Source organism: Natrix helvetica (genome assembly GCF_964273705.1).
Source record: "Natrix helvetica genome assembly, chromosome: 4".
NCBI classification, from domain to species: domain Eukaryota; kingdom Metazoa; phylum Chordata; class Lepidosauria; order Squamata; family Natricidae; genus Natrix; species Natrix helvetica.
The window spans coordinates 72,947,208-72,959,393 of NC_138550.1; the positions used below are offsets into that span (position 1 = coordinate 72,947,208).

Sequence of the window (12,186 nt, forward strand, 5' to 3'; positions counted from 1 at the left end):
CATTAACTTCTTTATTTGATATTTAATATTCTGGTGAATGGAATACAGTCTGCATAGTTCCTGTTTTAGTGACATTTTGGCATAAAGTCAATTTAATGTTCCTAGTCACTAAGTTGGTTTTTACCCACTTTTACTATCTGCTATTTTAAGATGTTGCTGCTACTAATTTCAATAAATATTACTAATGTTACATTGCGTTTTGAATAGTAAAAATAGTAAAACTGGAGAAATATCTTGGAAGGATGGGGTATGAAATGTCAAATATATAAGTAAAACCAAGAATTGTAGTAAATAGGCTCATAGAATATATATCTGTAGTTAATCTTTCCAGACTCATATTCCCCCAAGTGTCTTCCTTAAAAGTCATTAAGAGTTGCAAAGACAAGAAAATATTGCAGTTATTATGATTTTCATTTTTTTTAGGAGAATGACATCTTCCTAGGCTGGGAAAAGGGAGCTTACAAGAAATGGGGGAAAAGTAAGAAAAAGTGCTCTGATCTTACATTAGAAGAAATGAAGAAACAGGCTGCTGTTCAATGTCTTCGCTCTGCTTCTGATGAAGTAAGGACTAACAATATAATCAGTTATGTTTAAATTCTGATTCTTAATTGTGATGTAAAAGAGCATAACAATTTTTGGTGATTTTTTAAAATCTAGTTGAAATTGTTACTTTGGAAATAATTTTCAATATAATTAAATGGAATAGAATGGAGTCTGTATTTAATGTGAACATGTTAATTTCTGCATTTGCCGTTTATTAAACTTAAATCCATAATCATTTATAATAGGACTAAAATAGGCTGACCATAAGTAACCCCCAAGCAGTTCTTAAGATGCTCGCTACTTTTGTTGTGCATGGGTAAATAGCAAATTTTGATGGTAATACCAGTGTCCCGTTGTATTTTTCAGCACAGCCTAAGCCAGCAGACTAATTTAAATTCTCTGTGCTCTTTTCAGGAAGATTCAGGAGAGAACTCTTCCATCCTGCTATTTGCTTGGCCATTTCCATTAAGCTTCAGGTTTTCACATTAATATTTTGGTGATAAAATTAATTTAAATCATCAGATGAATTAAACTCAAAAAAGGAAAGTAAAAGTAAGGAAGATACAATTTAACTACTGCTCAGAACAATCTCTCACTAATTTTAAGCATTTATTTTTTGGATTGTATTCCTATTGCAAAGAAATTGCTATTTGGAAAAGAAAGATTCTTTAAGGTCGCTTACAACTAATTCTTCAGGATGGGAAAGATAAAAAATATGGCCACAAATAGTCAATGGTCTGCGGAGTTCATGTTAAGGGCAATTTACAAATGAATCACTTATTGATGTAAACTAATTATGTCGAACTTTTATATCTGTATATGTAACTATGAAAATGTATTCTATATTTCTTTTTCAGTTTCTTTTTATTTCTTTTTATTATAATGTTATGTTTTCTATTTGCATATGGTATTCAATTATGGAAAGTGTATTATATTATAGAAAGTGGAGTAACTTTTGGGTTGTTTTAAATTTATTTGTAAGAGAGAGAGTTTAGTGTAGCGTCTCAGGCATCAGGCTAGAACTCAGGAAACCATAGGTTCTAATCCCACCTTGCGCACCAAGGCAGCTGGGTGACCTTTGGCACATCATTCTCTCTTAGCCCTAGGAAGTGGACAATGGAAAATCACTTCTGAAATCTTGCCATAAAAGTGTAGGAACTTGTCTACCAGTCGCTAGGAAACAACACTGATTCAAAGAAACCATAAAAATGTGTATAGGTAGACCTCGACTTACAACCATTCATTTAGTGACTTTGAAGTTACAGTGGCACTGAAAACACTTACGACTGTTGCAGCATCCCCATGGTCACATTATTAAAATTCAGATGCTTGGCAACTGGCATGTATTTATGAATATTGCAGTGTCCTGAGGTCATTACCTTTTGTGACTTTCTGACAAGCAAAGTCAATGGAGAAGCCAGATTCACATAAAATGGGGTAAAACTCACTTAACAACTATCTTACTTGGTAATGGAAATTTTGGGCTCAATTGTGGTCGTAAATCATCAGTCCCATTTAAGACAACATTAACTGTTAACTTCTGCTTGAATAAATCTGGTATAAGAGAGCTGCTACCTCTGGATAATTGATTATATAACTTAGGAGTCCTCAACCCCCCGGCTGTGCAAATGGCAGGCAGGTCTGTGAAGTTTCATTTGCGCAGGATGCGTGCACAAAACCATCTCCTTCCCCCCTCCCCTCTGCTTCTGCCAGTCCATGGAGCTAGAAAGGTGGGGGATCACTGATATAGCTCATTTGTTGTAAATATTAGGAAATTATTTGTAATATTCAATCAGAACCTGCCTTCCTGTAACATATTCTTTCCTCTGAAATGATAAAAGAGCAGGTTTCTCAATCCCCCTTAAATATGGCAGCCTTTCAATATTTTTTACAAATATTTTATGCTGCTTATGTTAGGCACATCTAAGTAACTGTCATCTCTCCTTATGCTTCTCTCCTGAAGACTAAATATTTCCAGATCTTTTCATAAGAATTAGTTGCTAATATTCTGATAATCTCCACTGGCATTCTCAGACTTTGTTTCAGTTTGCTTGAATCCTTCTTAAGCGTTCCAGCCAGTATAGTACTCAAAGTGAGATCGGACTAATAAAAAAATCGGTAGAACAATTACTACCTGTTATTGGGAAGCTTTATATTAGCTGATACATTATAGATTAAAAATATACTACAGTAAATTATTTATGGAGCTATTAAGTGCTAATAGATAATTATAGACAATTGTTTCTTAACTGAATCATTGCTATGTATGTTATAATTAATGACTTTGGTTCTTAATTTTTTCAGTCTTCAAAATACATGCAGAAGGATTCATTTAGGGTTGTCTTTGTGAAATTGGCATAGAATTGAAGCAAATGTCACATTAAAATCTTCGAAGGAACAATGTGATCCTTTAATGGTCCTTTTCTGATATTCCTGCAACAAATGGAATGTTGTTCCCTAACCCTAACAGAGAAGAAAAGAAATACAAATGGAGCATTGTTATCATTCCATACGTTGCAGGAATATCAGAAAAGCTCACATGGATTTTCAACAAACCCAACATGCATACACACTTTAAACCAGGAACACTAAGATAGAAGCTAGTGAACGCCAATGACAAAACAACCAGACACAACCAGAGTAATTTTGTATAGTCAGTACAGTGCAGTGAGGCATGTTCAGATGTGTACACTGGGAAACCAAAACAACCATTACACAAATCATGGTACAAACACAGGAGAACCAACCAGCAGGACAGAATTCAGTAGTCCATCTCTACCTGAAAAAAAGGGCTAATCCTTTGAAGACAACAAAGTTTACATTCTGGACAAAGAACAACCTTGAAAAAGGAATCAAAGATGCTATCTAATGTTAAAATTGAACAGTCCTCTCAACAGAAGGAGAGGGATACAATACCACCTGTCTTCTTAATTCACAGTTCCACACATGTTGCATTCTTATTCTGGTGGTTTTGAGGATCCAGGTGATTAACCCCCAGATGATTTCAATGGACCCTCAGAGTGTTAATCAGCTAGCTGACTGCAAAGACTATAAATCCTTTCAATTCCCACCAGTTAGTTAGAACTGAAGAAGCTTCTTGGATAAGATGTAAAATATCTTCAAGAAAAATTTAAAAAGTCCAGTTGCCTTTTTAAACGCACCTTTGAAACAATATATTCTTCTGCTTCATTAATTTTATTTTGCCCTTAAGACCAATCTTCCCATTATTTAGAGAGCAGTAATCCTGTATATCTATTTAGATGAAATCAGTGATATAAAATTAAGGAAAAATATATTTTAATTTTACTGCAACTGCATAAAAAAAGACTTGCAAATTCTTTTTGCGTTATTCTTTAGTAATGTAAATAATCACTAGATATGCATTTTATGAAAGTTCAGCTATAAATAATTCAGTTTAGTGTGTTTTTTTAATTGCAGAGTTCTGGGATTGAGACATTAGTTGAGGAACTTTGTTCCAGGCTAAAAGATCTCCAGAGCGAACAAGGTGAGATTCCATTTTGGGATGAGATTTCTTGGGACATGTTAAGCTGGAATGTGGCTCCTTGATCAGAAAGGTAAAATCCTGGCCTAAAGCCAATTTGTTCTGTGGTTAGGATTTTTCTCTGAATCCATTAGATTTTTATAATTATGCTTGGCATATAATTTGCTTATACTTAATAGGATGACTGGACAGTATTTAGCTGGATTAAGCTTGTATTCGTTTTTAAAAGTAGGGATTTTATAAAGTGGTGCTTTTCATTGATATCTGCATAGAAATCATATGTGCAAAAAATGATACCAATACACAGCACTATCATTCTTGTATCAAGTCCCCTCCATTCCTTTTATTAGATTTGGGAGATCAAGTTGTGGATTTCTGCAGTAGTAATAGGGAGGGCACAGTCAGGGGATCCAAGATGAAATGCTTGGAAAGTATTTAATGGTTTGGGGGCATCAATCACTGACATGATTAATTGTTTAATAAAGCTTTGGAGGAAGCTAAAGAAATGGGAGGCTAGGGCAACTCTTGCAGTTAGTCACTTAACTAAAGACTATTTTTATTTCTGAATTAGATTGAACTAGATACTAGGTGAAAAGTTAAAATTAAATGATTAAAATTGAATAATTTCAATATAGGGAAGTAGTTACTATCAGTGCAAGGGATTATTTCAGAGTTGAAGAAAACATGTTGATATTAGTATGTAATCAATAGTATGATGCCCATGGAAGTCTGAGTCAACCTTGAGCCAGTCAGGATCAAACTGCTGGCAGTTGTCAGAATTAGCCTGAAATACTGCATTCTAACCACTGCGCCACCACGCCACCAATTAAGAAATTTAATTATTCTCAGAATTTCCTTAGAGCAATCCTAATGGGATAATATTTTCTTTTGGTCCTGTTGGAAATCTTTGAGAAAATTAGTGTGACTATTTTAAGTATATATTGTGTACTTTTTCAACAAATTGTAAATAATGCAACTCATGGTTTAGAACTGTGTGTGAGAGCTTTGTCACTAATTTGATAACTCCCTACCAATATCCAGATAGATGAAATAGTTTACTGTTAAAAAATGTGGATGATGTAATTAATTCATTTGTATATTCAGTGTATACATTCTTAACATAAGCTTGTGGGCCAGCATATGGAATTGATGATTGCATTTTTGTATTTATTTCAAAATGAGTCTGATCAAATTTTTGTACTGACTTTTTTTTAATAGCGGAGGAGAAGATTTCAAAAAGACTTGAGGACTCTTTGCCTCCTGAAATAGATTTATCTCCTGCAGCAAAAGATCAAGTAGAAATGTATGTTGCATTTCTTAAAAAACACCCTCTTAATTATTTTATTCTTCTAAATTGGAAAAGCATGCATATTTTCTGCAATGGTATTAGCCATGAAGTAATGAATTCCAGCTATCATTTTCTATTAAAATGTTTTTAACTGATCATTACACTTTAAAAAAAAAGTAGTATTAGTTTAGATGAACTGTTTTCATTCCAATATAGTTTCTTTTCCATTTAGTGAGTGATAACATTGAGTTTTATCCTCAACAGTAACATATGTATCTTCAGGTTTTTATTGTGAAATTATATTTTTAGTGAAATAATGAGACACAAATTCATAATTTGGAGGAGTAGAGAAGCGTGTTACAACCTAGATACACCAAGCATAGTGTCCTGACATCTTGTCATCTCTATGGAGGTACCAAGACATTAGAGGGAAAGGAATATACAGAATGCAAGCAATACAAATAATCTTAGAAAAATAATTGTTTTTTTTTTCAAAAAAATTTATTGGTTTTTTTAAACATTTATAGGGAAAAGGGTAGGTGGAATGGTGTACAAATTTTTCTAGAATTAATATGCTGATTTTATATGATCATGTATTAATGTTTTATATTTAGATGTACTTAATGAGTTTGGAGGGAGGGGGCGTCTGCCACACTTGCAACTGCCAAAATTTGTACACCATTCCAGAAAAATAATTGTTGATGTATTTTACATGCTTTTTTCAGGGCAGAATTGTGGCATTATTTGTTGTCAGTTACAAACTTTAGTTAAGGTTCATAATTTAAGGCTCTGTTACGTGCATGAATCTGGTAATAGATGGAATTTCTTTAGAGTATACACTAAACAATACACAAGTTGGTATGGTCAGTAAAAACAGTATTGCTAGCAGTTTTGTCATGACAGTAATCTAGTATGTTTGACATATCCAACATCCAGTGTAGAATAATTTCAACATGAGTCTGGATTGGAAAGGACATTTTGATACAATCAATGACTGTAAACTGAGTGAGAAAAAGCACAAGATGTAGCTGACTCCTCAAGTTACTGGGTCTGAAAGGAAGGCCTTCTGTAAGAGATGATTTTACTACTGTGTTTTCCCAAAATTAAGACCGTGTCTTATATATTTTTGCCACCAAAAAAGGCACCAGGTCTTATTTTCAGGAAGGATGTTGTCCACTGACTCACCTCACTTGTGAGCGTGGCCCCAGCCTCTTTTTCACTATCAGAGACTTAAGGAACTTCTTCCTCCGGCAAAGCCAACAAAGTTTTCCTGAAGGCCTCTATAGCCGATAACAGAGCTTCGGATCGATCCGGAGCTCTGTTATCAGCTACAGAGGCCTTCAGGAAAAGACTTTTGGAAAGGCCTCTTCAGCTGATAACAGGGCTCTGGATCAATCCGGAGCTCTGCTATTGGCTACTGAGGCCTTCAGGAAAAGCCTTTTGAAAAGGCCTCTTCAGCTGATAACAGGGCTCTAGATCGATCCGGAGCTCTGCTATCGGCTACAGAGGCCTTCAGGAAAGCCGCCTGGCTGCAGCAAAAGAAATTTGTGAAAGGTGTGAAAGGCCTGGCTGCAACTATCCGAAGGTAAGTAGTAGGGCAGCTCCACTCCTGCATCTCCACCCTAGCTTAATTTTTACCTATGCACATTGGAGTGGGTGGGGCCTTAATTAGAGCTTGTTGGGGGGGGGTAGGGCTTATATTGGGTGCACATGCAAAAATCAAGCCAGGACTTACTTTCTGATTAGGGCGCATTTTTGGGGAAACATGGTAGTTTTATTAATTTTACTGATCCCCTGCTAAAATTAATAAGAACTAGGAGACACAGCTTTAATAATGAGCTTGTTGCCATGGTCTTGACTATGCAAGAGGCTAGTGGATGTATCAAACACATTATCAAATCAGTCCTCAAAAACCTTAGCAATGTAAGCTTGTAATGTTACTACAACATTTGGAAACCTTGAGAACTGAAGGGTTTTTACCTGGTAAGCAGTGAAACGAGTCAGATCAAGAAATATCAGTCCTGAATCAGCCAGCTCTGAATGATGGGCATTTTGTGAAGGGGTGCAACAGTTCATCATATACAGCTCTGGTCCCAGACCAACGATTCAATCTTCTCAGTCATTCACAGAATCCCAGCAATTGCCATCTTTCTCTTTTTTAGTGTCTCAACTCTATCTATTCATGATTTTCTTGATCTTTTCCTTCTTTTTGCCCATTCATTCTTCCTTGATATTTATTTCACAACTTAGTCCTTTTTCATCCAACCTTATGACCACATAAATTTGATATACTTCTTTGTTGTTGATTATTCACTTTTGTAATTAATCTGTTATCCATCACTGTTTATTCTAACCTCAAAGCAAGAGGAAACAGAAACTATTTATCCCTCAACTAAAATAGTTATAATGAATCTAAAAATTGCATAGCAACACAATTGTCTATTTTATTTTGTCAGCTTTCTCCGGTTCCTGTAAAAGACCAACACTGTCCTGCCCGTGAGGGTCTTTCAGGCGATTTGAAAATAATTCTGTAATTTATATGTTGAACAACCACCAAGCTTATTCTTATATAAAAGGAAGAAAATTATCTTTCTCAACTTGGTGCTCAACAAAAATGTTGAATGACCTATCCCCAGATAGAAAATAAAAATAGAATATTTCAACTGTGTATTAATATTTACTGGGAAAAGTATGTAATCATATTTTGTTTTATTTTAACTACAGTGACAATATTTAACTTATTAACCACCAAAACCTATTTTTGAAATACAGTAATAGTTTATTTTTCCTTAGAGATGAGCTAAATAATATATTGATTAGTAAGATTTGTGTTTTAAAACATAGGTCATTAAAAACAATAAAAGTGAATGTTGATAGTAAAATCATTAATGTTTAGTTGGTCTTGAAACTTCCTTTTGGTCTGATTCTCCAAAACATGACACTGCATGTTTATCTTTTTCTCTCTCAGGTATTATGAGGCTTTTCCACCTCTTTCCCAGAAACCAGTTTGCCTGCAAGAAATCATGACGGTGTGGAATAAATCCAAAGTGTGTTCTTACTCCAGTACCTCCTCATCTTCCACTGTCCCAGCAACTAGCACAGATACATCATCTCCAAAGGACTGCATTAGTGAAAATGAAGCATCCAAAGAGAGAAATAGTAACAAAGCATCTGTAACTATACAGGAAAGAGCCACAGAAAAGAATGACAAAGATGAAAAAGAGAATAAGTTTGGAAATCGTATTGAAGGAAAATCTGTTTCATACAAAAAGCAATTCCGGCATAAATCTGAGGGGAAGATACGTCTTCGATCCTGGTCTTCTGGCTCCAGTGAAGAAGGTTCAAATTCTAGTGGCAATCATGGTGAATTAAAAGCAGCTACAAAATATGTAAAAATAAGACATAAAACAAGGGAGGCTCGAAGTAAAAAAGGATGGAATGGACAAAGTAAGTATTTGTCAAAAGCTGGTGAAAAAACTGAAAGGAAAATTCCTGGCAGCAGCAATGGATCTATCAAGCAACTATGTAAAAGAGGTAAATGGCCATTAAAAGAAATTAGACGAAAAGAAGGTGGAAGCCATGAGAGAAAAGAGCTATATTTTGATAGCAGGAATGAAACTGAATATAAGGAGGAGCCTTTGTGGTATACTGAGCCAATTTCAGAATATTTTGTTCCCCTGAGTAGAAAAAGTAAGCTTGAGACGACATATCGCAACAAGCAAGAAGATGTATGTGATGCAACATCAGAGGCTGTAGAAGAATTAGCTGAATCAGTGCAAGGTCTTTGCATTAGTAACAACAATAATATTAGTAAAACATACCTCGCAGCAGGTACTTTCATTGATGGTCATTTTGTGGAAATGCCTGCAATTTTAAATGAGGATATCGGCCTCACTAGGACCTCAATATGTTCTCCACCAGAGGACAATATACATTTAGATGGTGTTCATCTGTCAGAACTAACACACTTCTATGAAGTGGATATTGATCAATCCATGTTGGATTCTGGTGCCTCAGGCAAGATGCAAGGAGAAAGTCGGATTTTGAATATGATTCGGCAGAAAAGCAGAGAAGGAACTGATTTTGAGGCAGAATGTTGCATAGTGTTTGATGGAATGGAATTGAAAGGGGAAAGTGCAATATGGGCAGATTCAGCCACCTCTGGTGCGGAAGGGTGGTTCTTGCAAGATCTTAGTAATTTAGCTCAATTTTGGGAGTGCTGTTCAACTTCTAGCTCTGGTGATGCAGATGGGGAAAGTTTTGAAGGTGATTCTCCTGTTAGACTTTCCCCAACCTTAGACAGCACAATGCTTAATTCATACATGCTTGCAGGCAATCAAGAGTTGTTTTCAGATACTAATGAAGGGTCTGGTTTAAATTCTTTTTCAGTGTTTGAAGTGCAATGCAGTAATTCTGTTTTACCATTTCCTTTTGAAAAACTAAATTTGGGGAATGAAAATACAGATTCTAGTAGCAATGTTGGTATGTTTGGGAAAACACAGTCAAGATTGTTAATATGGACCAAAAATAGTGCCTTTGATGAAAATGAACACTGTTCTAATCTGTCAACAAGAACTTGTAGCCCATGGTCATATTCTGAAGAAACACGTTCAGACAATGAGATTTTAAATATTCCACTTGAAGAATCCCCTCAATTTAACCCTGATGATATTAATTATATAGTTCCCAGGGTATCTTCAAGTTACATAGATGAAGAAATTGTAGATTTTTTGCAGGAGGAAACCTGCCAAGAACAGACAAGATCTTTAGGAGAAATACCTACTTTAATTTTCACAAAAAAGTCAAAATTAGAATCTGTCTGTGGTATTCAGTTAGAACAAAAAACAGAAGATAAAGAATATGAGACTCCACAAGTATGTAGTGACAGTAGCCCGCATGAAGATGACTATGGCTCAGGAGTTATGAAAGATATCTGGACAAATATGACAGATGAAAATTCTGCAGCCATTGTAGAAATAGAAGGAATAGAAGAGGAACTGCTTCCAACTGATGTAAATCATTATAGTTGCTACTTAAATGATGCAAAGGTAGAAATTCTCCAAGGTCCAAACAAAGCAGTACAAAGATCAGAATACCATCTTTGGGAAGGTCAGAAAGAAAATTTAGAGAAAAGAGGCTTTGCTTCAACCAATTTATCAGAAGTAGATTGTGGCGATTATACTACACCCTCTAAATCATGGGATGTTAATCAAGATAAAGAAAGTTCATTTATTCTTGGTGGTGTGTATGGGGAACTGAAAACTTTCAACAGTGATGCAGAATGGGCAATAGTGCCCCCAAATCACCCAAAAGGAAACTTACTACAGTGTGCAGCTTCTGATGTAGTCACAATAGCTGGTACAGATGTCTTCATGACACCAGGAAATAGCTTTACTCCTGGTCACAGACAATTATGGAGACCTTTTGTATCATTTGAGCAGAGTGAGCATTTGAAATGTGGTGATCATGGATTAAATAGAGGTTTTTCTTTTATCTTCCATGAAGACTTGTTAGAAGCTTGCAGTAATTTTCAAGGTGAAGAGTCTGGTCTTGAATATTCTTTCTCTTCCTTTGACTTAAATAATCCATTTTCACAAGTTCTTCATGTCGAATGTACATTTGAACCAGAAGGAATTACATCCTTCAGCCCTTGCTTTAAACCCAAATCAATCCTTTGCTCTGATTCAGACAGAGATGCTTTTCGCCCTAGAATATGTGGTGCTGGGAGGACACAGTACAGAGCAATACGGATTTCTCCTAGGACTCACTTTCGCCCCATTTCTGCATCTGAACTTTCTCCATGTGGTGGAAGTGAATCTGATTTTGAATCGGAGAAAGATGAGGGGAATATTCTTGTCTCTTCTCAAGCTGAACCATTTGATGATCCACAAGCAGATCTCAAACCACTGGAAGAGGATGCAGAAAAAGAAGGGCATTATTATGGGAAATTAGAACTTGAATCTGGGAAGTTCTTTCCTACATTAAAAAAGTGTGGGATGGAAAAGAGTGCACAGACATCTCTGGATTCCCAGGAAGAATCATCTGGAATATTGCTGGTAGAAAATGAGAGTTCTTGCTTAGAATGCAGTATGAAAAATGTGCAAGATACAATGGCTGTGAAAAATTCTGAAGCTAGCTGCAATGTTGTGGAGCCACAAGAAGAGGAAGACAAGTCTTGCAGTTGTAAAGAAAGCTCATCAGGGCAACTGAAAGAGGTATGTCCTTGAGAACTGTGCATTGTATAGATATTATAGATTTCAGTAAAATGATATATAATTCAATGGATTTAATCCTTTAAAATATATTGGGTTAAAATATATCCTGATTTCACAAGAATTAATAACCTTTTCAATCCAAGGTGCTACTGTGCAACCTTAATTTTTTCCTGCACAAAAATTAATGTTTGAAACAAAAAAATATTCTAACTGAGCATCTGCCTACTTTCTCAGGTGCCTGGGAGAAGTGATATAATTATGTTCTGAAAATGAACATAGAAGGGAAAAGAGAAATTGCTAATAGTTTCTATGGAGGACACATTTCTTTAGCTGGTAGGGGTTATATTACATTGGGTCCTCCCCCTTTTCTTGCAAATAAATATACATAATTGTTTTTGTGCATTTATTCAACATCGTCAGCCATTCAGTCGTGTCCGACCCTTGGCCACTCTATGGATTGGCACTCTTCATACTTTTGTCTCATGCTGCCTCCTTCAGATCCTTCATGGTCATCCTGGTATCATCCTTTATAATGTCCAGCCAGCAGGTGCTAGAGCAGCCCCTTCTCTTTTTTTCCATTGATCATTCCAAGCGTAATTGACTTTTGAGTGAGTCAGCTCACATAACATGGCCAAAGT

At 35.7% G+C, this 12,186-nt stretch overlaps 1 protein-coding gene across 7 annotated transcripts in view; it reads left to right on the forward strand.

Annotated features, from left to right (window-relative positions):
- Positions 1 to 12,186, forward strand: part of KIAA0232 — a 94,467-nt gene that overhangs the window by 37,581 nt on the left and 44,700 nt on the right. For all 7 annotated transcript variants that reach the window (XM_081950074.1, XM_081950071.1, XM_081950069.1 and 4 more), the window contains 4 exons: positions 424 to 561; positions 3,982 to 4,048; positions 5,264 to 5,348; positions 8,302 to 11,548. In XM_081950074.1, the coding sequence (XP_081806200.1) occupies positions 514 to 561; positions 3,982 to 4,048; positions 5,264 to 5,348; positions 8,302 to 11,548 (3,447 nt within the window). In that variant the 5' untranslated portion in view covers positions 424 to 513. The remainder of the gene's footprint in view (positions 1 to 423; positions 562 to 3,981; positions 4,049 to 5,263; positions 5,349 to 8,301; positions 11,549 to 12,186) is intronic.